The following is a 27056-nucleotide window of genomic DNA, read 5'->3' on the forward strand; positions in this document are numbered from 1 at the left end:
TCACCGACAGGGGGTTTGCCGTTGTAGATGTCAATTATAACCCAATCTTGGGCCTCACCGGAGTGCAGACCTGAAGGTGGTGGTGGGGACTCCACTTGCTATTGATAGGATTTGCCAGCCATCTTCACCCAACCGGGCTCTGCTCAAAATGGTGCCTCCCAGGGATGGGGAAGGGGGGGGGACTGCCCCAAGAACCATGGAAGGTTCACACCGAGAGGGTGGAAGAGAGAGAGAGGGAGAGAGAGAGTGGGTGGAAGGGAGAGAGAGGGAGAGAGAGAGTGGGTGGGAGGGAGAGGAGGGACTGCAGAGGAGCTGGGTGGGCAGTTTGCTTCGTGCCGGTCCCTTCGCTCTGGTTGTGTTCTCCTATCTCTCTCTCTCTCTCTCTCTCTCTCTCTCTTCTTTTTTTCGCTCCTCGCTCTTTTTTTCTCCTCTCCCGTTCTCTTTTCCCTTCCTCTCTTTTGTTTCTCTCGCTCTCTCTCTTTTTTTTGTCTTTCTCCTGCTCTTCTTTCTCTCCCCCCCTTTGCTCCCCTCTCTCTCTCTCTCTCTCCTCGCTCTCTCTCGTTTCTGTCTGCTTCGCCTTCTCTGTCTCCGCCCCCCTTTTCTCCCCTCTCTCGCTCCGCTCGCCGACGCCTCTTTGCCTCTGTGGGTGAAAAGAGAGTAGGATCTCAACCCTAACCCGAAGCATCACCCATTCCTCTCCAGCCTGTCCCGCTGAGTTACTCTAGCATTCTGTGTCTATCTTTGAGAAAGAGAGGTGGCAGCGAGGAAAAGTGAGTTGGATAGAGATAAAGAGAGAGGTATACAGTGAGAAAAAATAGAGGGAGGCGAAAGAGGGAAATAGGAAAGAGGAAAAGGGTCTCAGAGGTGTGTTTAAAATTCATCCTAGAGTCAAGTACGTCACCAGCACTGGGCAGTCGTGATCAGCCTCAGATAGTAGCCAAGGAGAAGGACGGATCTGGGCTGGGAAACTGAGTTTGTGGCAGGGATTGAAGCTTCCCAGGATTTAGACGGCAACTTCTGCTCTTCTAAGTGCACGTAAATACATTGTGACATTGAGCAGTGGGCAACTACCTCTGCAAGAACAGCTGCTGATTGAGTTGGAGTTTCAATTCCAGTGAATTGAATTCTCTGTGCATTGCATTCAGTCTCTTGTAACCCTGTATTCAGCGTGTCGGAGGGTGAACTCAGCACTCTGTGGGGTTATTGAGGGTGGGACAAATGCCCAGTTGGGACTGATCTACCCCGACAAAACCTCGTAACAGAAAGCCACCCAAAGGCTTCCGATTCGGGGCACATTGCAACCAATCAAATGACAAAACAAGAAGATAGACACAAAGTGCTGGAGTAACTCAACGGGTCAGGCAGCAACTCTGGAGAAAGTGGATCAGGTGACGATTTGGGTTGGAACCCTTCTGCAGACTGAACAAGGATTCATTCTGAAGAAGGCTTCTGACCCGAAACATCAGCTGTTCCTTTTCTCCAGAGATGCTGCCATGACCTGCTGAGTTACTACAGCACTTTGTGTCTATCTTTGGTGTAAACCAGCACCTGCAGTTCCTTCCTACAAATGACAAAACAAACCCAATTTTGGTTCTTTCAATCAAAAATACAATCTGTTGAATTATTGTTGAAGCAAATACCTTGTCCTTTATTGCAATAAGTGACTATCCGATGGAAGCAAGCTCCTGTAACAGCAGATGGGTTGTGTGAACTGAGTTAATCGTCGATTTATCTCAGAGTTGCCATTTGAAATGTTTAATTGTCGACCTTAAGACTCTGTAGTGACCCGTTGACCAATGAAGAAACTAAGACTCCTTTCTTTTAACAGGGTCCCCCTGGTCCTAAAGGATCTAAAGGCTCCTCTGTAAGTATCTTTCTCATTATTATTTGCGGATGTAATAGTAATTCAGCGTTGAAATGGGCGGTGTTCAGGGCCTGTCCCACTTACGCAACATTTTCAACATGTTGAAAATTCAGCGGCAACCAGAAAGACGCTACGACTCTTTGGGTGACTAGGAGACTGCTCACGACCATACCTGGCGACATGTCGCGGGGTGAAGACTGTATGGTCGTGAGTAGTCGCCCAAAGAGTCGTACCTTGTTCTGGTCGCCGCTGGATTTTCAGCATGTTGACAATTTTCGGCGACCTGCAACGACCTAGGGCGGGTGCCGGCAGTCTCCTAAAAAGTCGCGCAAGTGGGACAGGCCCTTTAGACTCACCCTAAAGTACAAAATACACCACTTTTATTCACTGAATCAGCTCCCACTACATATGAAGATAATGGGTTCTTATTTATTTCTCCACAGGGTCTTACTGGTCCCAAAGGTGAATTAGGAATTCAAGGACCACCCGGTCTACCTGTAAGTAAGCGATGTATTCAGTGGAACGTATATAATGGTTATGTTTTGTGACCTGGATCATCCAACGCACGGGTTGGTGCCCTTGTTGTTCAATGGAGGGTAAAGAGCAGGTTCATCTCAGATAGATTATAACATCCTCACCTGTACACTGTTATAAAGGCCAACATGCCATTCGCTTTCTTCACTGCCTACTGTACCTGCATGCTTACTTTCATAGACTGATGAACAAGGACCCCCAGATCCCGTTGTACTTCCCCTTTTCCCAACTTGACGCCATTTAGATAGCAATCCGCCTTCCTGTTTTTGCTACCAAAGTGGATAACTTCACATTTATCCGCATTAAACTTCATCTGCCATGCATCTGCCCGCTCCCCCAACCTGTCCAAGTCACCCTGCATTCTCACAGCATCCTCCTCACAGATCACACTGCCACCCAGCTTTGTGTCTTAACATTTATCTATGCGGTGTAAATGGCTCGATTGTAATCATGTGTTGTCTTTCCGCTGACTGGATGGCATGGAACAAAAGCTTTTCACTGTACCTCGGTACATGTGACAATAAACTAAACTGAACTGGTGTTTCTCCCAACGTGGACCTCGTCTGTGCTTCTCATCTGTGTTTCAGCCTTGGTTAAGAACAGGCAATTGCTGTGAATGTTTGTCAGTCTCTGTGGTTTATCAATCTCCCTCTCAGCGCAAAGGCATTTCTGAACCACTGCCCATTCTGTTTTACTAAACGTAAATAATTGGATTCATCCCCAGGGTCCAACTGGAGAGGTCATTCAATCACTCCCGTACCATTCGTCAAGGAGAGCGAAGCGTTCCATAGATGCGAGCCAATTTTTAGAAGAAGGGAACCCGGAGAATTACATGGATTACGCCGATGGCATGGAGGAGATCTTTGGTTCCCTGAACTCGCTGAAGCTGGAGATAGAACAGATGAAGCATCCCATGGGCACTCAGAACAACCCTGCACGGACCTGCAAGGACCTGTACCTCTGCCACCCTGACTTCCCCGATGGTACGCCGAGAATGCGGGCTCTGATCTCTGCAGTAACACCAGCCTCACACCCATGTATACAGCAATAATGAGGATAGCTTGCCTTGACAGGTACTCCCTTACACAGCAACAGATCCTGGAGAGGATCGAAGGGAGATCTTCATAGACTGCGACAGGGTCAATGGAGATAGGCCCTTTCCTCAGAGAAAGGGAGTCGGTAATGTTAGCAACATAGAAGAGTACAACCCAGGAACAATCCCCTCGACCCACAATGTCCACCACCAAACATCAGTCCAAGTTCTACTAATCTCCAGTGTAGGAAGGAATTGCAGATGCTGGTTTAAACCGAAGATAGACTCAAAAAGCTGGAGTCACTCAGCGGGGCAGGCAGCATCTCTGGAGAGAAGGAATGGGTGATGTTTTCGGGTCAAGACCCTGAAGAGTCTGAGTCTGAAGAAGGGCCTCGACCCAAAACGTCACCCACTCCAGAGATGCTGCCCGTCCTGCTGAGCTACTCCAGCATTTTGTGTCTACTGCTAATCCCTGCCTGCACGTAATCCGTATCCCTCCATTCCCTGCATATCTAAAAAGCCTCCATCGTATCTGCCTCCACCCACCAGCCCTGGAAGATCTTTCAGGGGTAATGGCAGGAGATATTTGTTGAACGGGAAGTGAGAATCTCTATCCCTCCCCTTTAAAAAACCTCTCGCAGCTGAATTCAAATGGAGACTTTAACTGAGACTGTTATCACACATGTAACAGGAGGATGAGGTTAGGCTCAATGTCAACCTCGATCCATTTTTATGGCTCACCTGACTTGAGGAATAACTCATGATCCAATATTCTGATGATCCATGGTATCATATAGAATTTGACATTGTATCTGGGAAGATGGACACAAATGCTGGAGTAACTCAGCGGGTCAGGCAGCATCTCTGGAGAAAAGGAATAGGTGGCGTTTCGGGTCGAGACACGAATGTATCCCGCCAGTCAGTCAACATAGAGAATTCACTGGACGCGATGAGGTTAAACTGATCATTGCATAGGTCATGAGGCTTTAGAGTAGATTTCATTCAATGTGATACCATAGGCCATTGGACATTAGAGTTCAACAGGCATTAAATAGTATGAAGTACAACAGACCATGCATGAGATGGTGTGTGTGTTCAACAAATCATTTTACAGTGAGGTTCAACAGGATACTGGACAGAGTGAGATCAAACATCATTAGATGGCAGTGAGGAGAATGGGGGCAAGATAACAAGAGGCACGGTGGTGCAGCGGGAGAGTTGCTGCCTTACAGCGCCAGAGACCCGGGTTTGATCCTGACTACGGGTGCTGTCTGTACGCCGTCTGTACGTTCTCCCTGGGACCGAGTGGGTTTTCCCCAGGTGCTCCGGTTTCCTCCCACATCCCAAAGACACAGACGTCTGGAGGTTAATTGGCTTTGGTAAGAATAGTAAAATGTCAATAGACAATAGACAATAGGTGCAGGGGTAGTCCATTCGGCCCTTCGAGCCAGCACCGCCATTCAATGTGATCATGGCTGATCATCCCCAATCAGTACCGCGTTCCTGCCTTCTCCCCCTATCCTCTGACTCCGCTATGTTTAAGAGCCCTATCTAGCTCTCTCTTGAAAGCATCCAGAGAACCTGCCTCCACCGCCCTCTGAGGCAGAGAATTCCACAGAATGTCCATAGTGTGTAGGATAGCACTAGTGTACGTGGATCGCTAGTCGGCATGGACACAGGGCCTGTTTCCACACTGTATCTCTAAACTAAACTAATAAAGAGGCAGGACGTTACAGTTCCGCCCTTACACACAGCGGCGCAGTGAGTCCTCTCAACTGGATGTTTCTCTCTTCACTCCCTGACAGGCGAATACTGGATCGACCCAAACCAGGGCTGCTCCAGAGACTCCTTCAAGGTCCTCTGTAACATCACATCTGGAGGTGAAACCTGCATCTACCCGGACAAGAAATCAGAAGGAGTAAGTCCCTGTCCTAATCTCTTGTCAACTTACAAAGAGGGCTTTGTTTAAGAAGGAACTGCAAGATGCTGGAAAATCGTAGGGGAGACAAAAATGCTGGAGAAACTCAGCGGGTGAGGCAGCATCTATGGAGCGAAGGAAATAGGCAACGTTTCGGGACGAAACGTTGCCTATTTCCTTCGCTCCATAGATGCTGCCTCACCCGCTGAGTTTCTCCAGCATTTTTGTCTACTTGCAAAGGACTTGACTCTGATTGCAATGTTTTTAATTCATATTGATGCAACCTTAGAAGAACTAAAATAACGTGATATACAGTGTAAATGCTCACTCTGTCGGTAAGGGGAATCGAGAACCAGAGGAGGAGAGGTTTAAGGTGAGAGGGGAAAGATTGAGTAGGCACCTGAGGGGTAACTTTTTCAGGGATTTACCCTGTATATCACATTATGTTAACTCATGTTAATTATGAATTTATTAACAGACTGAGCATTTACCTTGTATATCACATTATTTTAACTCATAAGTTAACTTATAAGTAAAGGCTCAGTCTTTTACCCAGAGTGGTTGAATCCAAAACCAGAGGCCGTGGGTTTAAGATGAGGGAGGAACCTGAGGGTCACACAAAGGGGGGTGGGTGTATGAAAGGAGGTAGTTGAGGCAGGTACTATCACAACATTTAAACATTTGGCGTGGGGGAAGTTGGGCCGAAGGGCCTGTTTCCATACTGTACGACTATTGACTCTAGCATAGATTTTGAACGGTTGCCCTGGCAGGTCACGACTACCTCAAGTGACAGAACTTGTCCAAATTTTCATCTGTGTTCGAGTCAATGGAAACAAATTTCAGGCCGTTTCCTGATGACCAGATAATCTATAAAAAAAATGTTATATTTGAACACTCCATTTTAAAAATCGAACCTGTGAAATGAAATCCTTCGATTTAGGAATTTTCCCCAGGGTACAAAGCATTAGACTGGAAATCCCATCGATCCTCAGCCATTCAATAAATGCCATGTAACGTTCCCCATGCAGACCTCCACAATGACTGGTTAGAAAAGGGCCTGTCCCGCTTTCACGACCTAATTCACGACCTCTGTCGTGACTCATACTCGCAGCCTGGTCGTCACGAGGTCGTGGGAGGTCGTGATGCTAGTCGTAGGTTCCCGTGGCATCAAGTAGGTCGTGGGCGCTTTTTCAACATGATGAAAAATGTCCACGAGTAAAAAAAGGCCGTGAATTAGGTGGTGAAAGTGGGACAGACCCTTGACGTCGTTAGTCTTAGCAAAGCACCCTGGCCAAGCTCTCACCCATCTCTACTTCAGCACCATTGTTAAGATTGGACCGCATCGTCCACCCAGCTTCCCGAGGTCAATTTGTGTTAGTTTTAATTTTAGAGGTACAACATGGAAACAGGCCCTTCGGCCCACCAAGACCATGCTGAACCAACCGAGTGTTGGGCCATCAAACGGGAAACGGAATCCCAGCGGGAAGCACAGTGTGGATATCAGATGGGGACTGGGCTTATCTCCCAACCTTCCACAGTGTGATAGCCAGCCAGCTAGTTGCAGTTTGCATGTTCCCCCTGGGATTCTCCGGGTGCTCCAGTTTCCTCCCACGTTCCCAAAGACCTGCGGGTTGGTCGATTAATTGGCTGCTGGGGTTTGCCTTGAGTGGGTGGGTGAGTGAGTGGTAGAGTTGCCGGGAATGCGAGGAGAATGAAGCGGGATTAGTGTCAATGGGGAATAGATGGTCATCGCGGACTCTCAAGGCTGAAGGGCCTGCTTCCCTGCTGTATCACCCTGTGATTCTCCCTCCCTGGCTAACTTGGGCTGAGGCCTGTGGATAGGAAGCTTGTGGATACTCCAGCGAGAGGCACTGCATGGACCTCAAACCCCAGGGACAGTCACTGAAAGGGCTGCAGTTGCCACAAACCAGCAACAAAGCCAGGGAGAGTGCCATCATCCCAGGGCCAGTGAGAAAGAATGCCCGAGGAGCCTCTTCCCAGTGAGGGGCAGAGCGTTGGGGGCCGTTCCTCAGTGAGTCTAATAGCCCTGTCCCACTGTAGGAGTTCATTCCAAGAGCTCTCCCGAGTTTATAAAAAAATCAAACTCGTGATAAGCACGAAGACTGAACGTAGCGGGTACGTCAGAGCTCGGGGACGTCTCTTAGCGGCTCGTAATGCTAACGGCAGGTGTTCGGGAAGACTCGCTAACGGCGGGTAAGCACGGGAAGACTCGTGAAGATTTTTCAACATGTTGAAAAATGTCCACGAGAGCCCCGAGTACCGACGAGCGGCCATTACCGTAAATCTCCGAGTTCGAATCAGGGCAAACTCGGGAGAGAGAGCTCTTGGAATGAACTCGTACAGTGGGACAGGGCTTTAAGAATGCATGGAGCCAGTTTACTCATTTAAGTTTACTTTAGAGAAACAGTGTGGAAACAGCCCCTTTGGACCACCAAGCCCACTCCGACCACACTAACACTACCGTACCCCAAATTGCAATAATACCAAGCCAGTTAACCTACAAACCTGTACGTCTTTGGAGTGTGGGAGGAAACCGATGATCTCGGAGAGAACCCACGCGGTCACGGGTAGAACGTACAAACTCCGTACAGACAGCACCCGTAGTCGGGGTCGAACCCGGGTCTCTGGCGCTGTGAGGCAGCAACTCTACCGCTGCGCCGCCCGTGTATGTGGGACCCATATCCCAGCGAGGGTCAGTGTGTGTGGGGCCGGTACCCCAGTGTGGGTCAGAGTGACAATGACTATGACGTCTGGACCCTAAACAGCGGTAGCATCAGAGCTCAGTGACTGTGCCACTGATTACAATCTCCAGCGAGTCGCATCGTTCTTGTGCTCGCCAATGGGTCCTCGGGCTGTTAGTTTCCACATTAACTTCTTTTCCTTTTTTCCTTTGCCATCTCGTCTCACATCAGGCAAGAGTCACTGCTTGGCCCAAGGAAATACCAGGCTCGTGGTTCAGTGAGTTCAAGCGGGGTAAACTGGTAAGCGGGCATAGCCTCCTTTCTGTTCTGTAACCAGTCTCGTATTTACAGAGCAAATGGCTCGCTGGCCGAAAGAGCAACCTGGTGCATGGTATAGTCAGTACAAGCGAGGTGCCCTGGTAAGTGGTTAGACCACCCCCCCCCCCCCACCCACCCCACCCCCTCCAACACAACTCCCCACCTCCCCCCCCCCCCCCCCCCCCCCCCCCCCCCCCCGTACCTGCCTCAGGCTGGATCTCTCCCACCTGGCTGCCGGGTACTGTCAACCTTGCTTTGCTCATCTCAGTCACACTCACACTGTCAGTTATTTCTACCCAGACACTGCACAGTCCACACCCAGTGAGGGTCTGTGTGTGTGTGTGTGTGTGTGGAGGGGGGGGACCTGTACCCCAGTGAGGGTCAGTGTGTGTGTGTGTGTGGGACCTGTACTCCAGTGAGGGTCAGTGTGTGTGTGTGGGACCTGTACTCCAGTGAGGGTCAGTGTGTGTGTGTGGGACCTGTACTCCAGTGAGGGTCAGTGTGTGTGTGTGGGACCTGTACTCCAGTGAGGGTCAGTGTGTGTGTGTGTGTGGGACCTGTACTCCAGTGAGGGTCAGTGTGTGTGTGTGTGACCTGTACTCCAGTGAGGGTCAGTGTGTGTGTGTGGGACCTGTACTCCAGTGAGGGTCAGTGTGTGTGTGTGGGACCTGTACTCCAGTGAGGGTCAGTGTGTGTGTGTGTGTGGGACCTGTACTCCAGTGAGGGTCAGTGTGTGTGTGTGTGACCTGTACCCCAGTGAGGGTCAGTGTGTGTTTGTGTGTGTGTGTGTGTGTGTGTGTGTGTGTGTGTGTGTGTGTGTGTGTGTGTGTGTGTGTGTGTGTGTGTGTGTGTGTGTGTGTGTGTGGGACCTGTACCCCAGTGAGGGTCAGTGTGTGTGTGTGTGTGTGTGTGTGTGTGGGGGGGGGGGGGGGGACCTGTACCCCAGTGAGGGTCAGTGTGTGTGTGTGTGGGGGGGTGTGTGTGGGACCTGTACCCCAGTGAGGGTCAGTGTGTGTCAGATCTGCCCATTGACTATAAAAAAGTAAACATAGATGCCGGACATAAAAAGGTGTAAAGAACAACCATCATTTGCTAGTGACGGTGACACACAGTCTAGGCACCTCGTTGACAGCAGCCCTGATCTTCCTCTGCTATCCATGCCCTCCCTCCCCCCGACCCCAGTCTCTTCCTATCTCACTGTGCTGTGAAGAGTCACCTACCTGGCTGCAGACTCTCCCACTCCCTATCCTCTGAGCTTTGGCAGTGAGTCTCAAGATCTTCACCCACTTGCGTCTGAGCTACCCATTTGCAGTGCAGGCTCTTGGTTGAGGAGAGGGATGGCTGGGTAGAGGGGTGGAGAAAGGTGTGGAAGATCCCCAGGGCCACTCCACTAAGAGGCCACTGTGGGTCGGCGTACTAGAGCAGAAACGCTCCAAGTCTCTCCCATTATAGCTATGTCTACCCAGAACTGACGTAATTCTCCCGGGGAAGTATCAATATTGGGACCTTGGACATGACGATTAGAGGCCACTGAAGCTCCCTCCCAGTGATCGTACCCTCCAACCATTGTACCTGTAGGGCTGTCTGGCCCCAACGTCACAACCAAGGTGCTCTAGTTACGCTCGGCACTCCTTATTGCAGGCCAGTGACATCTCGAAGACTAGCCATCATAGAAACATAGAAAATAGGTGCAGGAGCAGGCCATTCGGCCCTTCGAGCCTGCACCGCCGTTCGATATGATCATGGCTGATCATCCAACTCAGTATCCTGTACCTGCCTTCTCTCCATACCCCCTGATCCCTTTAGCCACAAGGGCCACATCTAACTCCCTCTTAAATACAGCCAACGAACTGTGGCCTCAACTACCTTCTGTGGAGAACATCACTAGAGCATGGTGTCCAGTTCACAACACTCTGCTTTAGAGAAGATGTCTTGTCCTTGGAGAGGCTTCAGAGGAGATTTATCAAAGGTAGGGAGGTGATGGACTTTATTTATATGACGAGATCAGAGAAGAAGGGCTTGTCCCATTCTTCCATTGGCGTATGTGAAGAATGAAGGCCATTACGAAGGTACACAAAAAAACTGGAGAAACTCAGCGGGTGCAGCAGCATCTATGGAGCGAAGGAAATAGGCAACGTTTCCGGCCGAATTGGAACCATTTCAGGAAATAGGCAACGTTTCGGGCCGAAACCCTTTCGGGTTTCGGCCGGAAACGTTGCCTATTTCCTTCGCTCCATAGATGCTGCTGCACCCGCTGAGTTTCTCCAGTTTTTTTGTGTACCTTCGAGTTTCCAGCATCTGCAGTTCCTTCTTAAACTAAAGGCCATTCTGAGTCTGGTTTCTGAAGAAGATCCCATCATCGGTACATTCTGCCCCGAGCAATGACAAGAGAGGGTATTGCAATGGGCTCTGGTCCTGACACCTGCCACATCTTCTCCTGCTTGCTGTGTTTGCGGCCCCCCCTCCCCCCCCCCCCCCCCCCCCCCCCCCCCCACCTCCTCAGCCCTCCCACTTCCTGCATGTCTTTTCTTCCCCATGTTCAGTCTCATGAGTGTTGCGGTGACCTGGAGACAGACACGGATCCTGGACCAGCGGTTGGTATATGAGTTCTGGTTTGAAATGGCCCATTCCTGACACTCGCAGTCTGCCAGCATGAAGGACTCTGTGCCCGAACTTCCAGCTGGACCTGTGAGCCAGCACCGAATGGGAACTCAGTACAGATCGCTCTATGTGTATGTGTGGGGGGGGGGGGGGGGGAGACACAGGTGACCAACATAAGGTGGTGCCAGGTGTACAAGTGGATCTCAATACTGAACACAGTCCTGTTAGAAACATAGACAATAGGCGCAGAAGTAGGCCATTCGGCCCTTCGAGCCAGCACCACCACGCAATGTGATCATGGCTGATCATCCAGATTCAGTACCCTGTTCCTGCTTTTTCCCCCATATCCCTTGATTCTGTTAGCCCTAAGAGCTAAATCTAACTCTCTCTTGAAAACATCCAGTGAATTGGCCATCGCTGGCCTCTGTGGCAGAGAATTCCACAGATTCACAACTCTGGGTGGAAAAAGTTTTTCCTCATCTCAGTCCTAAATGGTCTACCCCTTATTGTTAAACTGTCACCCCTGGTTCTGTTGCCAGGCCTTGAGGGCCTCAGCTATAGGTAGAAGTTGGGCAGGATAGGACTTTATTCCTTGGACCACAGGAGGGGTGATCTTGTTTTTTTTTTAAAAATAGGTGCAGGAGAAATCCATTCGGCCCTTCGAGCCTGCACCACCATTCAATATGATCATGGCTGATCTTATAAAGGTGGATAAGATCATGAGAGGAATAGATCGGGTAGGTGCACAGTCTTCTACCCAGAGTAGGGCAATCGGGAACCAGAGGACATGGGATTAAGGTGAGAGGGGAAATATTTGACAGGAATCTGAGGAATAACTTTATTACATGGAGGGTGGTGGGTATATGGAATGAGTTTCCAAAGGAGGTCGTTGAGGCAGGGACTATAACAACATTGGACATTCACGGAAAGATGGGAATAGCGCGATCAGATAGGGACAGGTTTATCAAGGCCATAGGGATGTCCCATATTTAGAGAATGATGGTCCCCCCCCACCCCCTCCTCCCACTGATGATGAAAGCAAGCACAAAAGGCAGGCTTTTGCCAGCTGTATCCAAGGCCCACTCTGCGGCTGTTGTTTCTCTAACAGGACTTAGCAAAGGGCGTTTTGTTGGTTTTCAGCATCTATTAGATGGAAGACTTTGGCCAATTTCCAACTAGATCACCACATGGGCTCTAAATGGGTCACTTCATTCTCTGGCTGTGAGTGAAAGGCATGAAGTACGGTTTTTGGATCATCTCCCAACCTTGTAGTCTCTCGCTCTCTCTCTCTCTCTCTCCCCCTCCTCACTCCCTGTCTCTCCCGCGACCAGCTTTCCTACGCAGATTCTGAGGGCAACCCTGTCGGGGTGGTGCAGATGACCTTCCTGCGGCTGCTGAGTGCTTCGGCCCATCAGAACCTCACCTACAACTGCCACCAAACCGTGGCCTGGTACGACTCGACCAGCGACAGCTACAACAAGGCCATTCGCTTCCTGGGCTCCAACGATGAGGAGATGTCATATGACAACAACCCCTATATCCAAGCCCTGGTGGACAAATGTGCAGTGAGTACCCTTCTACTTATTGAGTTTAGAGATACAGCGCGGAAACAGGCCCTTTGGCCCAACGAGTCCCTCATCGCCCAGCTATCACCACGTATGGTAGCACCATCCCACACACACTAGGGACAATTTTATAATTTTTTCTACTGAAGCCAATTAACCTACAAACCAGCACGTCTTTGGGGAGTGGGAGGTAATCAGATCACCCGGAGAAAACCCACGCAGTCTCACAGGGGAAACGCACAAACTCCGTACAGACAGCAGTCAGGATTGTACCCGGGTCACTGGCACTGTAAAGGGCCTGTCCCACTTGCATGCGTTTGGCGCGACCAAACGGAAGCGGAGTTCGCGCTAAGTACGCGCGTGACGTCATTTGCGTCATACTTACCAATCAGCTGGGCAGGAGGCGGGCCGACTGAATCTGGGCGTCGGGCGGTGACGTCATCGCGCAACGCCACGCCGGGCGGTGACGTCATCGCACAACGCCACGTGCTAGGCGTACGCCGTCAAGACGCTGCGTACGACCGCAATGCGCCTGCGTGCCGACAGGCCGTTGGCGTGCGAAGATTTCGGACAATGTCAGTTTTTTGGAGCCCCGCGCGATGTCGGGACCAGCCCCGCACAACTCTGCGCTTCTAAGTGGGACAGGCCCCGCGTGGCCATACGGTGCCCGTAAGCCTCAAACGACCACGTTTGGTTGCGCCAAACGCATGCAAGTGGGACAGGCCCTTAAGGCAGCAGCTCTACCACTGAGCCACTGTGCCGCCTTCATGGTGAAGCCTAAATGCGTCTGTAACCTGGAGAAGCTGCCGGCTCCAGATTAATCCCTGGCACAGACTGCATATCTCCCAGTCTGCTTGTGGGTTAAGATGGCAACAGCGACACTTGTGCCATTCTTGGTCCTGTTGCAGGCAGACCCCAGTCTGAGCAACAGCTGGTCAGTAACAATGCACTGAAGGACACTAAGGTGCTGGGGTAACTCAACAGGTCAGGCAGCATCTCTGGAGAACATGGATAGGTGACGTTTCAGATCTGAGGAAGGGTCTCGACCCGAAAGTCTCTAGATGCCCCCAAACCGTCTGAACATCCCAACCCGAAATGTTGCCTATCCATGTTCTCTACAAATGCTGCCAGACCCGCTGAGTTACTCCAGCACTTGTTTTTTTGCCCAAGATCCCAGCATCTGCAGTTCCTGGTGTGCAAATGCTGGTGCAGGAAGCAAATGCAGATGCTGGTTTTCACCAAAGATAGACACAAAATGCTGGAGTAACTCAGCGGGACAGGCAGCATCTCTGGAGAGAAGGAAATGGATGACATTTCTCGACCCGAAACGTCACCATTTTGTGTCCACATATTGGGACTTGCTTGAAACGCTTTTCAGTGGCGCAGCTGGTAGTGCCGCTACCACACAGCGCCATAGACCCCGGTTCGATCCAGACCTCGGGTGCTTTCTGTGTGGATTTTGCACGGCTGGCGTGGGCTTCCTCTGGGTGCTCCGGTTTCCTCCCACATCCCAAAGACGTGCGGGTTTCCGGGTGAATTGGCCCTCTGTAAATTGTCCCAAGTGTGTCGAGGGAGTGGATGAGAAAGTGGGATAACACGAAACTAGTGTGAAAGGGTGGTGGGCTGGGCCTGCATCCTTCCTTCCATCGAGGGGATTTATCACAGCCGCTGCCTCAAAAAGGCTGGCAGTATCATCAGAGACCCTCACCATCCTGGCCACACACTCATCTCCCTGCTACCTTCAGGTAGAAGGTACAGGAGCCTGAAGACTGCAACAACCAGGTTCAGGAATAGCTACTTCCCCACAGCCATCAGGCTATTAAACCTGGCTCGGACAAAACTCTGATTATCGGTGGCCCATTATCTGCTCTTTGCACTTTATCAGTTTATTTGTTTATGTGTGTGTATATATATATATTGTGGTATATGGACACACTGATCTGTTTTGTAGTAAATGCCTACTATGTTCTGTGTGCTGAAGCAGAGCAAGAAATTAATTGTCTCCCATCTGTGACACATGACAATAAACTCACTTGAACTTGAACCAACCAACCCGGCCTTTTCTTTCTGTTTGTCCTCACTGCAGGAGAAGAAGGGCTACCAGAAGACGGTATTACAAATCAACACCCCTAAAGTTGAACAACTCCCGTTCATCGACATCATGTTCAATGACTTTGGAGAGTCAGGCCAGAAATTCGGCTTTGAAATTGGACCTGTCTGTTTCGTGGGATAAAAGCCAACGGATCTAAACTTTTACCGAAAAAAAAAAAAATGTTTATATACAAACGCCCACCCACACACACACACGACCACACGCAACGTACCAGAGGAAGAATGGAAGTGTCTGCAAAGCCAACAACACTCTAACCTCAATTGTGCAGGTTTCAAGACGTGCGACTTTCAGAGATTGCAGCGGGGATGGATTGATTTCAAGTGCCTGGAAAACAAGAGGGGAGATGTCATCTCACAGTGAACATCTCTCTCTGTAACCAACCCCTGGATGGACCCGTTCACTCCTCCAGAGTTGCGCGGAGCCTCCCTCTCTCTCTCTCTCTCTCCCCCTCTCTCCCTCCCCCTCCCCACTAAACGGTCAGCCTCGGAAGGACGGAGTTGGAGCTGGTGCTTCAGGGGTTCGAATCCACCCCCATCCTCTTTACACCCGGCACCGGCCTTCCTTACACTGGCCACCTGATCTCTACTTCCTTAGTGTTTTTAATCTTACTTCAGATTCAGTCTCTTTTTTTTAAACTCATCAAATAAATGCCTTGAATTGAACCCTTCTTTGGAAATGGTGCTGACATTTTTTTATATTTCTTTATGATGAAAAAAACCCAAATCAGAATGTTTTTTGTACGTTTGTAAGTAAATATTTTATTGTATAATATTTTTATTCTCCCCGCAACTTCAAGCCTTGAAACCAATGCATGTGACTCTGTTAAAAATGTACAAGGTTAATTCTTAATTTTTACCTAATGTGCAAATATATATAAATATATAAAGATATAAAATGGTGTTATGTAGGATTAATAAACCTGCTACGCTGCAATATCAAAGCACACGGCTCCATAACACATACTTGGTGAGTGGACACATCCCCAGCTCACTGCTTGGTCCCCACACCCAACTCACTTGACTTGGCATGTTGAACCTTCTCTTTCTTTCTCATTCACTTCTCTCTCTCTCCCTCCCCCTCCCCTTCTCTCCCCCCTTCACTCTCCCATCTTCTCTCTCTCCCTTCTCCCTCTCTCATCCTCATTCACTTTCAACCTCTCCCCTCCCCTCTCTCCCCATCTCTCATTCAATTTGCATTTCCCACTCTCCCTCCCTCCCTCACTTTCCACTCCCTATCTCCCCTTCCCCTCTCTCCCCTTCTCTCTTCCCCCTCCCCTCTCCCTCCCTTCTCCCCTCTCTCCCCTTCCCCTCTCCCTCCCTCCCCCCCTCTCTCCCCTTCTCCTCTCTCTCCCTCCTCCCCTCCCCTCTCTCCCCCTCCCCTCCCCTCTCTCCCCCTCCCCTCTCTCCCCTTCTCCTCTCCCCCTCTCCCCTCTTCCCTCCTCCCCTCCCCTCTCTCCCCCTCCCCTCTCTCCCCCCTTCCCCTCTCTCCCCCCTCCCCTCTCTCTCCCCCTCCCCTCTCTCCCCCTCCCCCTCTCTACCCCCTCCCCTCTCCTCCCCTTCCCCTCTCTCCTCCCTCCTCCCCTCTCTCGTCCCCCTCCCCTCTCTCCCCCTCCCCTCTCTCCCCCCTCCCCTCTCTCCCCTTCCCCTCTCTCATCTCCCTCCTCCCTCTCTCCCTCCTCCCCTCTCTCCCTCCTCCCCTCTCTCCCCCTCCCCTCTCTCCCCCTCTCCTCTCCCTCTCCCTCTCCCTCCTCCCCATCTCTCATTCACTTTGCATATTTCCCACTCTCCCTCCCTCACTTTCCACTCCCTCTCTCCCCCTCCCGTCTCCAAGTATGAGTGGAAGAGGAGGGGTGGAGGGGAGCTGGTCCTGTGAACCTACCCCTGTGCAACACCACTGAGCTACACCTTGCCAGTGTGGGTCTAGGTGGGAGACTGTGCTGAAGGAGGGGACGTGGCGACTCTCTGAAGACCGGGTACTGTGTACACAAGGGCGCTGCATTGAGTGACTATCGACCCGTTTTTACAAGTCACGGCTGACCCTGCAATAACGTGCCGAGGGGCCGAGTCTCTCCAATGTTTCCACGGCTCCTGCACAGCGGATATAGAGACACTTCGCACCTTCGCAGCCAGGATATCTCAAGAGAAAATCTGCAACAGTGTCTCCTGTAAAATGTGCTTTCTTGTCCTTAAAGATCCAGGTGCTGCAAGAACAGGCGTCTCCTGAGGACATCAGCGGCGGTAATTTAGAAAACCCGGCTACAATTTCGCTGTAATCTTTTATTTTTGCTTCAAGTAGTGACACACACACACACACACTTCAGGAATTGCTTTAGAATTCATCCCGCGCCTACTTCCTTGGAAGTTGTAACATGTTTTAAACAAGTGAAACCTTTCCCCTTGCCTGACAAACACTGGATTTGGGATCTAAAAAAGATTTCCTTTTCTTTCGCACTCCCTCCATCCAGAAAGGGTTGGGGATTTGATGGGCCGAATGGCCTAATTCTGCTCCTATCACTTATGAACAAAGGGCCCTGCACTTTCTCCCAACCAGTTCTCTCCCTTCTGATCTTCTCCCAACCCCACCCCACAATAGTCTTCATTGCCCTTTGATAACTCTACTCAGTTCCTTTGGTAGACAAAAGTGCTGGAGAAACTCAGCGGGTGCAGCAGCATCTATGGAGTGAAGGAAATAGGCAACGTTTCGGGCCGAAACCCGGAAGGGTTTCGGCCCGAAACGTTGCCTATTTCCTGAAATGGTTCCTATTCGGCCCGAAACGTTGCCTATTTCCTGAAATGGTTCCTATTCGGCCCGAAACGTTGCCTATTTCCTGAAATGGTTCCTATTCGGCCAGAAACGTTGCCTATTTCCTGAAATGGTTCCTATTCGGCCCGAAACGTTGCCTATTTCCTGAAATGGTTCCTATTCGGCCCGAAACGTTGCCTATTTCCTTCGCTCCATAGATGCTGCTGCACCCGCTGAGTTTCTCCAGCACTTGTTGTCTAGCTTCGATTTTCCAGCATCTGCAGTTCCTTCTTAAATACTCAGTTCCATTCCTCATTCACTCTCTCCCTTTCTCATTCACTCCTCTCTCTCTCGCTTCCCTTCTCATTCTCGTTCCATCTTGCCCACTCTCCATGTCTCGATTACTTCCCTTCCCTCTCCCTCTTGCTCATGCACGTTACATCTCTCTCCCTTCCACATTCACTTTTCATCTCTCCTTCCCTCTCTCTCTCTCTCTCTCTCGCCCAGGCCTCTCCCTGCCCCCCACACGACCTGTTTCCAAGTCTGTGCTGCTTTTTGCATTCAGCACAACTGCTGTAACATATAACATATAACATAACAATTACAGCACGGAAACAGGCCATCTCGGCCCTACAAGTCCGTGCCGAACAATTATTTTCCCTTAGTCCCACCTGCCTGCACTCATACCATAACCCTCCATTCCCTTCTCATCCATATGCCTATCCAATTTATTTTTAAATGATACCAACGAACCTGCCGCCACCACTTCCACTGGAAGCTCATTCCACACCGCTACCACTCTCTGAGTAAAGAAGTTCCCCCTCATGTTACCCCTAAACTTCTGTCCCTTAATTCTGAAGTCATGTCCTCTTATTTGAATCTTCCCTATTCTCAAAGGGAAAAGCTTGATCACATCAACTCTGTCTATCCCTCTCATCATTTTAAAGACCTCTATCAAGTCCCCCCTTAACCTTCTGCGCCCCAGAGAATAAAGACCTAACTTATTCAACCTATCTCTGTAACTTAGTTGTTGAAACCCAGGCAACATTCTAGTAAATCTCCTCTGTACTCTCTCTATTTTGTTGACATCCTTCCTATAATTGGGCGACCAAAATTGTACACCATACTCCAGATTTGGTCTCACCAATGCCTTGTACAATTTTAACATTACATCCCAGCTTCTATACTCATGCTGTAGTTCATTCTATATGCTGTAGTTTTATTTTCTTAAGAAACATGACTTGAACGTGAAATATTGTTAATGACAAGTTGCTGAGAGAGAACGTTTTTTGTTGGCCCTGATTCTTCTAAATAAGAGCATAATGCTGTCTTGTGGCGATTTGTAAATGATTTTGAGATCCCAATAAACCTGTTCATGAAACCTAAGAATCCTGTCCTATCCATTCACAGCAGCAGCAGTGACAAGAGCAAAGATCTAGTATCTTTGGACAAGAGTCTGTTGTTAGGGAGAGTATGTGCACTTGCTCACGTTTCAGCTGCTCAGAAGGTTCCAACATGGATATCTAACGGGTAAGTCATGAATAATGGATACACTGTTGTTTCCTTTTGTACCGCTAACTAACGTAGATAAACGATCATTTACGCAAACTACCAAAACGCAGTTGAGTTGAGTTGAGTTTCGTTTATTGCCACGTTTCACCGAGGTACAGTGAAAAGCTATTGTTCAGATTCAGATTCAGATTCAAACATGTATTGTCATTGTCCAGTGTACAAGTACAGAGACAACGAAATGCAGTTAGCATCTCGCCCAGAAGTGCCAACACAGAATAATGGAACAGTAAATATATAATTATAAATATATATAAATATATAATATGCTGCGTGCTAACCAGTCAGCGGAAAGACAATACATGATTACAATCGAGCCGTTCACAGTGTACAGAAAGATTCAAGATAAAGGGAATAACGTTGAGTGCAAAATAAAGTCCAATCAAAGTTATTCCGATGTGATAACATTCCCTGAAAGAGACTATTAGCAAGTATAAGGGGGACATGGAACAGGAGGCAAGCTCTTAGCTGGAATTGACTTGGAGCAGAGAAATGTACAGTGGGGACCCACAGGCAAGTATGTGTCAAATGGTCACAGGGAATAGGTTTAGAATTAGGCCATTCAGTCCATCGAGTCTACTCCACCATTCAATCATGGCTGATCTGTGGCGGACTGGGTCGAAAAATATTGTTTGCCAGGAGACAAAGGGGGCCCACCCACAACTACAATTCTATCATTTAACAGGGGCCCACTTGCTATCACTTCATCAGGGGCCCACTTGCCATCGGGCAAGCTGACACCCTGGCCAGTCCGCCACTGTGGCTGATCTATCACTCCCTCCTAACCTCATTCTCCTGCCTTCTCCCCATAACCCCTGACACCCGTACTAATCAAGAAAATAGTGTGATCTACCGACCATCCCAGGGACTGATCCCTCTGCAGATAGTACTGTGGAAGGAAAAGTTGTGTCATCTTAAGTTTTCTGAACACACTTGGGTGTAAGAGTTTCAGTTTATTGTCACGTGTACCGAGGTACAGTGAAAAGCTTTTGTAGCATGCTAACCAGTCAGCAGAAAGACAACACACGATTACAGCCGGGCCGTTTACAGTGGGTAGATACATGATAAAGGCATAATGTGTAAGGGAATAGAGTAAGTATCGACGGCAACAGAAAGTTATTGGTCGGGAAGTAACGCAGAGAGTCACCAGAATGAGACGTTAGGTTAACAGGTTAAATTAACACAAATTAAACACTTCTATTCCCTTGAATATAGAACATTAAGGGATGAACTTAATAAAGTGTTCAGGTGATTAAAGTCTCTGGTCAGAGACAGTGATGTATTGATCATAGACTTCCTGTCTTTAACATTCTCAATTACTCAGTGCAGAACTGAATCATAACACTGGAATTTGGAAAGGGCGCAGTTGATTAGGGATAGTTGGTCAGAGGGTGGTGAACGTGGAATTCATCACCGCAGACAGCTGAGGAGGCAAAGTCAGGGGGTATTTTTAAGGCAGAGATTGACAGATTAGTGCGGGTGTCAGGGGTTGTGGGGAGAAGGCAGGAGAATGAGGTTGAGAGGGAAAGATAGGTCAGCCATGATTGAAGGGTGGAGTAGACTTGATGGGCCGAATGGCCTAATTCTGCCCCTCGAACATGATTCTGTGGCCTCCTGACTCAGAAATATGAGTGCTATGCACCAACCCCTAGACTAAAACACAAACGAACCTGTGAAACTATGTGAAATCTGCAATGGGTATAGACTTTGTATCATTGAAACTTGTGCATTGGCCACAGCAATATTGGATTGCAGCAAATTGTATAATCAATACGAGAGAATGAAACATCTGTATAACCACTGGGGCAGAGAGAATGAAACAGTTACACTGCATGGTTAGTCAAAGGGGAGGAAATCTCTTAAATGAAAAGAGGAGGCTGGAACATAACTGCAGGAATTACTGGCAGTGCTCAGCTATAAATAAGTGTTAATGCACAGTGCAGTCTCCTTTCATCAGAGGCATGGATGGGTGGTGGAGATTTAACAATTTGTAAGCAAATGGACAGGAAGGAACTGCAGATGCTGGTTTACTCTGAAGATAGACACAAAATGCTGGAGTAATTCAGCGGGACAGGCAGCATCTCTGGGTGACGTCACCCATTCCTTCTCTCCAGAGATGCTGCCTGTCTCGCTGAATTACTCCGGCATTTTGTGTCTATAAAAGAAAAGGGCAGGTTGAATCCAGATCGAAACCTCTCGTGTTCCGCAAATAATCTGTCCTTGTCCTCCTCTCCCCTCGTGTGTAGGATAGTGTTAGTGTGCGGGGTGCGGTCTCGGTAGGCCGAAAAGCCTGTTTCTGCGCTGTATCTCTAAACTAAATAAAACTTTTAAAAATCTATCTCTCCCTCCTATCTCCATTCTCCTGCCTTCTCCCCATAACCCCTGACACCCCTACTAATCACAAATCTATCTATGTCTGCCTTGAAAATGGTCTACAAAGCTGTCTGTGGCAATTAATTCCACAGATTCATCACCCTCTGACTAAAGAAATTCCTCATCATCTCTCTCCGAGAGGAACGTCCTTTAATTCTGAGGCTATGACATCGAGTCCTAGACTCTCCCACTAGTGGAAACGTCCTCTCCACCACCACTCTATCCAGGCCTTCACCATTCGGTAACTTTCAATGAGGTTCCCTCCCCACCCCCCTCATCCTGCTAAAAAAACTCCAGCGAGTACAGGCCCAGTGCCGTCAAACGCTCATCACTCGTCTGAAGAAGGGTTTCGGCAAAGAAGAAATAGGCAACGTTTCGGGCCGAATTGGAACCGTTTCAGGAAATAGGCAACGTTTCGGGCCAAATTGCAACCATTTCAGAAAATAGGCAACGTTTCGGGCCGAATTGCAACCATTTCAGGAAATAGGCAACGTTTCGGGCCGAATTGGAACCGTTTCAGGAAATAGGCAACGTTTCGGGCCGAATTGGAACCGTTTCAGGAAATAGGCAACGTTTCGGGCCGAATTGGAACCGTTTCAGGAAATAGGCAACGTTTCGGGCCGAAACCCTTCCGGGTTTCGGCCCGAAACGTTGCCTATTTCCTTCGCTCCATAGATGCTGCTGCACCCGCTGAGTTTCTCCAGCATTTTTGTATGCCTTCGATTTTCCAGCATCTGCAGTTCCTTCTTAAACACTCATCATGCGTTAACCTACTCATTCCTGGGGCCATTCTCGTAAACCTCCTCTGGGCCCTCTCCAGCACCAGCACACCCTGCCTCAGATATGCTTTTCACTGTACCTCGGTACGCGTGACAATAAACTAAACTGATATGGGGGGGGCCAAGATTGCTGGCGATACTACTAAGACCACTGCCCTTTCCCATGCTGCTTTTTGACTCGGCCACTCTAAAGACTTCATTGAGCAGGAAGCCCCTGCATATTCCCAGCACGTCGGGAACGCCCCTCCTGTGTCGGGGTCTGCAGGTCACCATCGGACCCCTCGCAAGCTACGCGAGTGGAAGCAAAGCAGCCTCGAGGTACTATCAGTGGAGGGAGGAACTGGGCCCCAGTGCAGTTACACCTTTTACAGTGAACTCTTGCATCTAGGCAGCTCGGGTAATTCACTCCCTCAGGATTACAAAATCGTTGCCAAATAATTCACATACATCATTTATGTGAGGGGAGAAAAAAATGACTAAATAAACACAAAATGCACAATAAATAACAAATTTTATCGATTTCTGCCAAGAGTTTGCAACAACAACAAAAAAATCACAGCATGGACAATTTCCCAGCCTTCCAAAACGCAGAGTGCTCTGAATTTAAAATTCTCCTCCATGTTTTTAAGTCGCTTTTTGGCCTTCTTTCTTCACTCCTACTGTGTTACCTGCTTCAGCTGCACAACCCACTGACCTTCCCTTCCCCCCCCCCCCCCTCAGCGGCACGGTGGCGCAGCGGTAGAGTTGCTGCCTCACAGCGCACGAGACCCGGGTTCGATCCTGACTACGGGCGCTGTCTGTGCTCCGGTTTCCTCCCACACCTACAGGTTTGTAGGTTAATTGGCTTTGCTATACAAATGTAAAAATTGTCGCTACTGTGTGTGGGATTGTGTAAGTTGTGTGGGGATCACTGGCCGGCACAGACTCGGTGGGCCGAAGGGCCTGTTTCCACGCTGCATCTCTGAACTAAAAACTAAGCACTGGCTATAAATAGGCGCAAAAGCTGGAGTAACGCAGCGGGTCAGACAGACTTTTCTCTCTGGAGAAAAGGAATAGGTGACGTTTCGGGTCAAGACCCTTCTTCAGACTGAGAGTCGGGAAAGGGAAGAGAGATATAGACGATGATGTAGAGAGATTTATAACAAATGAATGAAAGATATGCAAAAAATTAACGATGATGAAGGAAACAGGCCATTGTTAGCTGTGGACGAGGTGAACACTCACTAGTCCACCCTCTGCTGTCTCCACCAACTCGCTCACGATTCCCTCTTTTGGATGGGGACCTGTTTGATGTTTTTTTTCTGATGGGTTGGGGGAGGAGGAGAGGGGTTCTGTGATGCCCCCTGAGACCCCCTTCACCTCTTATGGGTGAGAGGCAGCAGGGAACACCAGGGCCATGTGTCACACCCCCTGTCCTCTGCCTCCAGAATACTATCAATATAGGAGCAACTCAGAATTCACCATCTCTGCTGATCTGATCACATTTCCACAAAGCAGCCAGCATCGTTGCATCATGATGCCTTCCCCCACCTCGTCCAGTAACCTTGCACCTTTCTCCAGCCCTTTAGCACGATCAGCAAAGCACAAGCCAAGCCTTCAGTCTTTGGGATAATCTCACATATTCTTCAGTACAATTCTTATTATCTTCAGTTTAAACCCAGCATCTGCAATTCCTTCCCACAACTTCAGTCTCTTCTGTTGGTTCAATGTCCGTCTTGGGACATTTAACCACATTAAAGGTGTAATTTGCGATGGCCACAATCTTACTGGGGAAAAAAAGGTGAGCCATGTTCCCATGGAAACTGAGCAGTACCTGACTTGCCTACAGATATTTTGTTTGTGACATTGCAGTTGCACATATGGCCATGGAGTAGTGCTGTGTTGACTCTGGTCCAACAAGCAATGCTTGGCACGTCTGCCCAGCCCAACAGAGAGGGCTAATCGCTAAGTCCTAGACTGCTCAGGAAAGGGAACACACTCTGAGCTTGAGTCAACTAAGCCTGTGTTTCTGGGGAAAGCCCTTAACATTCCCAACTCTCTCCCTTTGAGGGGCGAAGCCCAGTTACAGGATTTAAATTAACAATAGAATTGAAAATGCCAGGGAGAGCGAGCCCTGGAAAGCCGAGTGGCGATTAGGATACGGGGAAGATTGTGGTTTTTCAGGGGTGAGTGGATGGGAAATCTGTGGGAAGAACATTTTTTCCCAAAGATAGAAATGTCAAAGACCAGAGGGCATAGCTTTAAGGTTTAAACCCAGAGGGGCAAAGTTGAAAGGAGATGTTTAATTTAAGGTACACAAAAAAGCTGGAGAAACTCAGCGGGTTTCAGAGCAGCATCTATGGAGCGAAGGAGATAGGCAACGTTTCGGGCCGAAACCCTTCTTCAGATGTTTAATTTGGTTTAGTTTCGAGATACAGTGCGGAAACAGGCCCTTCAGCCCAATGAGTCTGCCATCCTCGTACATTCACAGTATCCTACACACACTAGGGACAATTTACAATTTTCACCCAAGCCAATTAGCCGACAAAACTTGTACTTCTTTGGAGTGTGGGAGCACCCGGCGAAAACCCACGCAAGTCACGGGGAGAACGTACGAACTCCGTACAGACAAAACCCGTACTCGGTATCGAACCCGGGACTCCGGCGCTGTAAAGCGGCAACTTTACCGCTGCTCCACCGTGTCGACCTTTGCCGGGCTTTGTTTTTACACAGAGTGATGAATTCCTGGAACATGCTGCCGGGGGGTGGTGGTGGTGGAGGCCAATATGATAATGTGTTTAAAAGGCTTTTAGATACTCACAAGGGATATGCAGGGAATGGAGGAGTGTTGATCACTTACAGGCAGAGATTAGTTTCTCGGCATCATGGTTGGCACGAGCATTGTGGGCCGAAGGGCCTGTTCCTGTACTGTACTATGTTCCCCGTTTAAGATTGCTTAGTTTAGTTTAGAGATACAGCGCGGAAACAAACCCTCCGGCCCACCGTGTCCGCGCCGACCAGCGATCCCCGCACACTAACATCATCCTACACACACTGGGGACAATTTTACATTTATACCAAGTCAATTAACCTACAAACCTGCACGTCTTTGGAGTGTGGGAGGAAAGTGAAGATCTTGGAGAAAACCCACGCAGGTCACGGGGAGAACGTACAAACTCTGTACAGACAGTCGGGGTCGAACCCGGGTCTCTGGCGCTGTAAGGCAATAGCTCTACCGCATGTAGACAAAAATGCTGGAGAAACTCAGCGGGTGAAGCAGCATCTATGGAGCGAAGGAAATAGGCAACGTTTCGGGACCGAAACCCTTCTTCCGACTGACACTGACCCTCACTGGGGTACAGGACACACACACACACACACACACACACACACACACACACACACACACACACACACACACACACACACACACACACACACACACACACACACACACAAACACACACACACTGACCCTCACTGGGGTACAGGTCACACACACACACACACACACACACACACACACACACACACACACACACACACACACACACACACACACACACACACACACACACACACACACACACACACACACACTGACCCTCACTGGGGTACAGGTCCCACACACACACACACACACACACACACACACACACACACACACACACACACACACACACACACACACACACACACACACTGACCCTCACTGGGGTACAGTTCCTCAGCCATCCTGCCGTGTTTAGTGTAACTGCAGAGATGTGTGAACAGCAAGCCAGCCGTCAGACTGATGGTTGATTCATCCCTTGTGAATTTGGTCTAATGTCCATTCATTATTAACAATCTTCTGAGTTTCTTTTGACCTCCCAGAATCTGTCCCCGCCCTGAGATGGAGGGACCAGGATGATTCGCCCTGACATGGGGGTTTTAACTGATAAAAGGGGGGGGGTGTGACTGAGGAGAGTGGTAACCATGGCTACGGCGGGGGCAGTGTTGGATTGTAACGATCCATGTGGAAGCGGGAAGCGGTGGGGGGTGTAAGGGGGGGGGGGGAGGGTCCCAGCTCCTCGACCCTCCATCCCCAGATTAGCGCACATATCCACTCGGGGGGGAAACTCCGCAAGGAATGTGCGGCAGATTGGAAAAGAACAACGAGCAGATGGAAGGAGAATGTTGTATATACAGCCCCCGTGGTGTACAAGTGAGGAGGTGCTTGTTCGGGCTGGCAGGCAAGAGAGGGATAGGCTGGAGGCCATTCAGCCCATCGGACCTGGGCTATCATTCAGCCAGATAATAGCCCATCTCCATCGCCCTCCCCCCCGAGTCTTGGCTTCACCCCCAATACCATCCCCATAATTATCATTGTGGTGAACCAGTTCACAGCAACCCCCCCCACCTCCCTCCACCCCCCCCCCCCCCACCTCCCCCCCAACCCCAAGCCTCTCTCCCTCCACCCCCAGGTAAGGGCGTCTCTGTGGCACAGCTTGTGGGGCCTGTTGCCTCATAGCGCCAGAGACCCGGGTTGGATCCCGATCTCCGGCCCTGTGTCTGTGTGGAGTTTGCACGTCCTCTACATGAACGCTTGGATTTCCACCGGGCGCTTTTTGAATTTCCCTCCCAGATCCCACAAAATGAAGAACGGTTTCGGGGCGAAACGTTGCCTATTTCCTTCGCTCCATAGATGCTGCTGAACCCGCTGAGTTTCTCCAGCATTTTTGTGTTCCCCCAAAAGAAGTGCAGGTTCATAGGTTTCATTGGCCTCAGCAAATGGCCCCTAATCCGTCGGCAGTGGGAGAATATGGAATGAGTGTGAACAGGCGACCGATGGTGGTCAGTCAGCATGGACATGATGGGCCGAATGGCCTGTTTCCAAGATGTATTTCTAAACCAGACCAAACCCAAACCTAACAAGAAGTATCAAATGAAGCTGCCCCCAGTGGCCGTTACAGGGACTGTGCAAGAG

At 49.5% G+C, this 27056-nt stretch overlaps 1 protein-coding gene and 1 long non-coding RNA gene across 5 annotated transcripts in view; both read left to right on the plus strand.

Moving 5' to 3' along the window:
• The window catches only part of col5a1 (collagen type V alpha 1 chain), a 217078-nt gene extending 201533 nt beyond the window's left edge, over positions 1–15545 (plus strand). For 2 of the 4 annotated variants that reach the window (XM_033048651.1, XM_033048652.1), the window contains exons 61-67: positions 1829–1864; positions 2308–2361; positions 3123–3381; positions 5237–5349; positions 8283–8351; positions 12302–12535; positions 14622–15545. In XM_033048651.1, coding sequence (XP_032904542.1) covers positions 1829–1864; positions 2308–2361; positions 3123–3381; positions 5237–5349; positions 8283–8351; positions 12302–12535; positions 14622–14768 — 912 coding nt within the window. In that variant the 3' untranslated portion in view covers positions 14769–15545. Of the gene's footprint in view, positions 1–1828; positions 1865–2307; positions 2362–3122; positions 3382–5236; positions 5354–8282; positions 8352–8402; positions 8471–12301; positions 12536–14621 lie in introns of all 4 variants that reach the window. The other 2 variants (XR_004416620.1, XM_033048653.1) reach the window with 2 other exon arrangements.
• Positions 15546–16422: 877 nt separating this feature from the next.
• On the plus strand, positions 16423–17072 carry LOC116990853. Its single transcript, XR_004416641.1, has 2 exons — positions 16423–16805; positions 16840–17072. It is a non-coding gene; the product is annotated as an uncharacterized LOC116990853 (long non-coding RNA).
• The last annotated feature ends 9984 nt before the right edge of the window (positions 17073–27056 follow it).

The sequence above is a fragment of the Amblyraja radiata genome, chromosome 32 (genome assembly GCF_010909765.2).
Source record: "Amblyraja radiata isolate CabotCenter1 chromosome 32, sAmbRad1.1.pri, whole genome shotgun sequence".
Classification (NCBI taxonomy): domain Eukaryota; kingdom Metazoa; phylum Chordata; class Chondrichthyes; order Rajiformes; family Rajidae; genus Amblyraja; species Amblyraja radiata.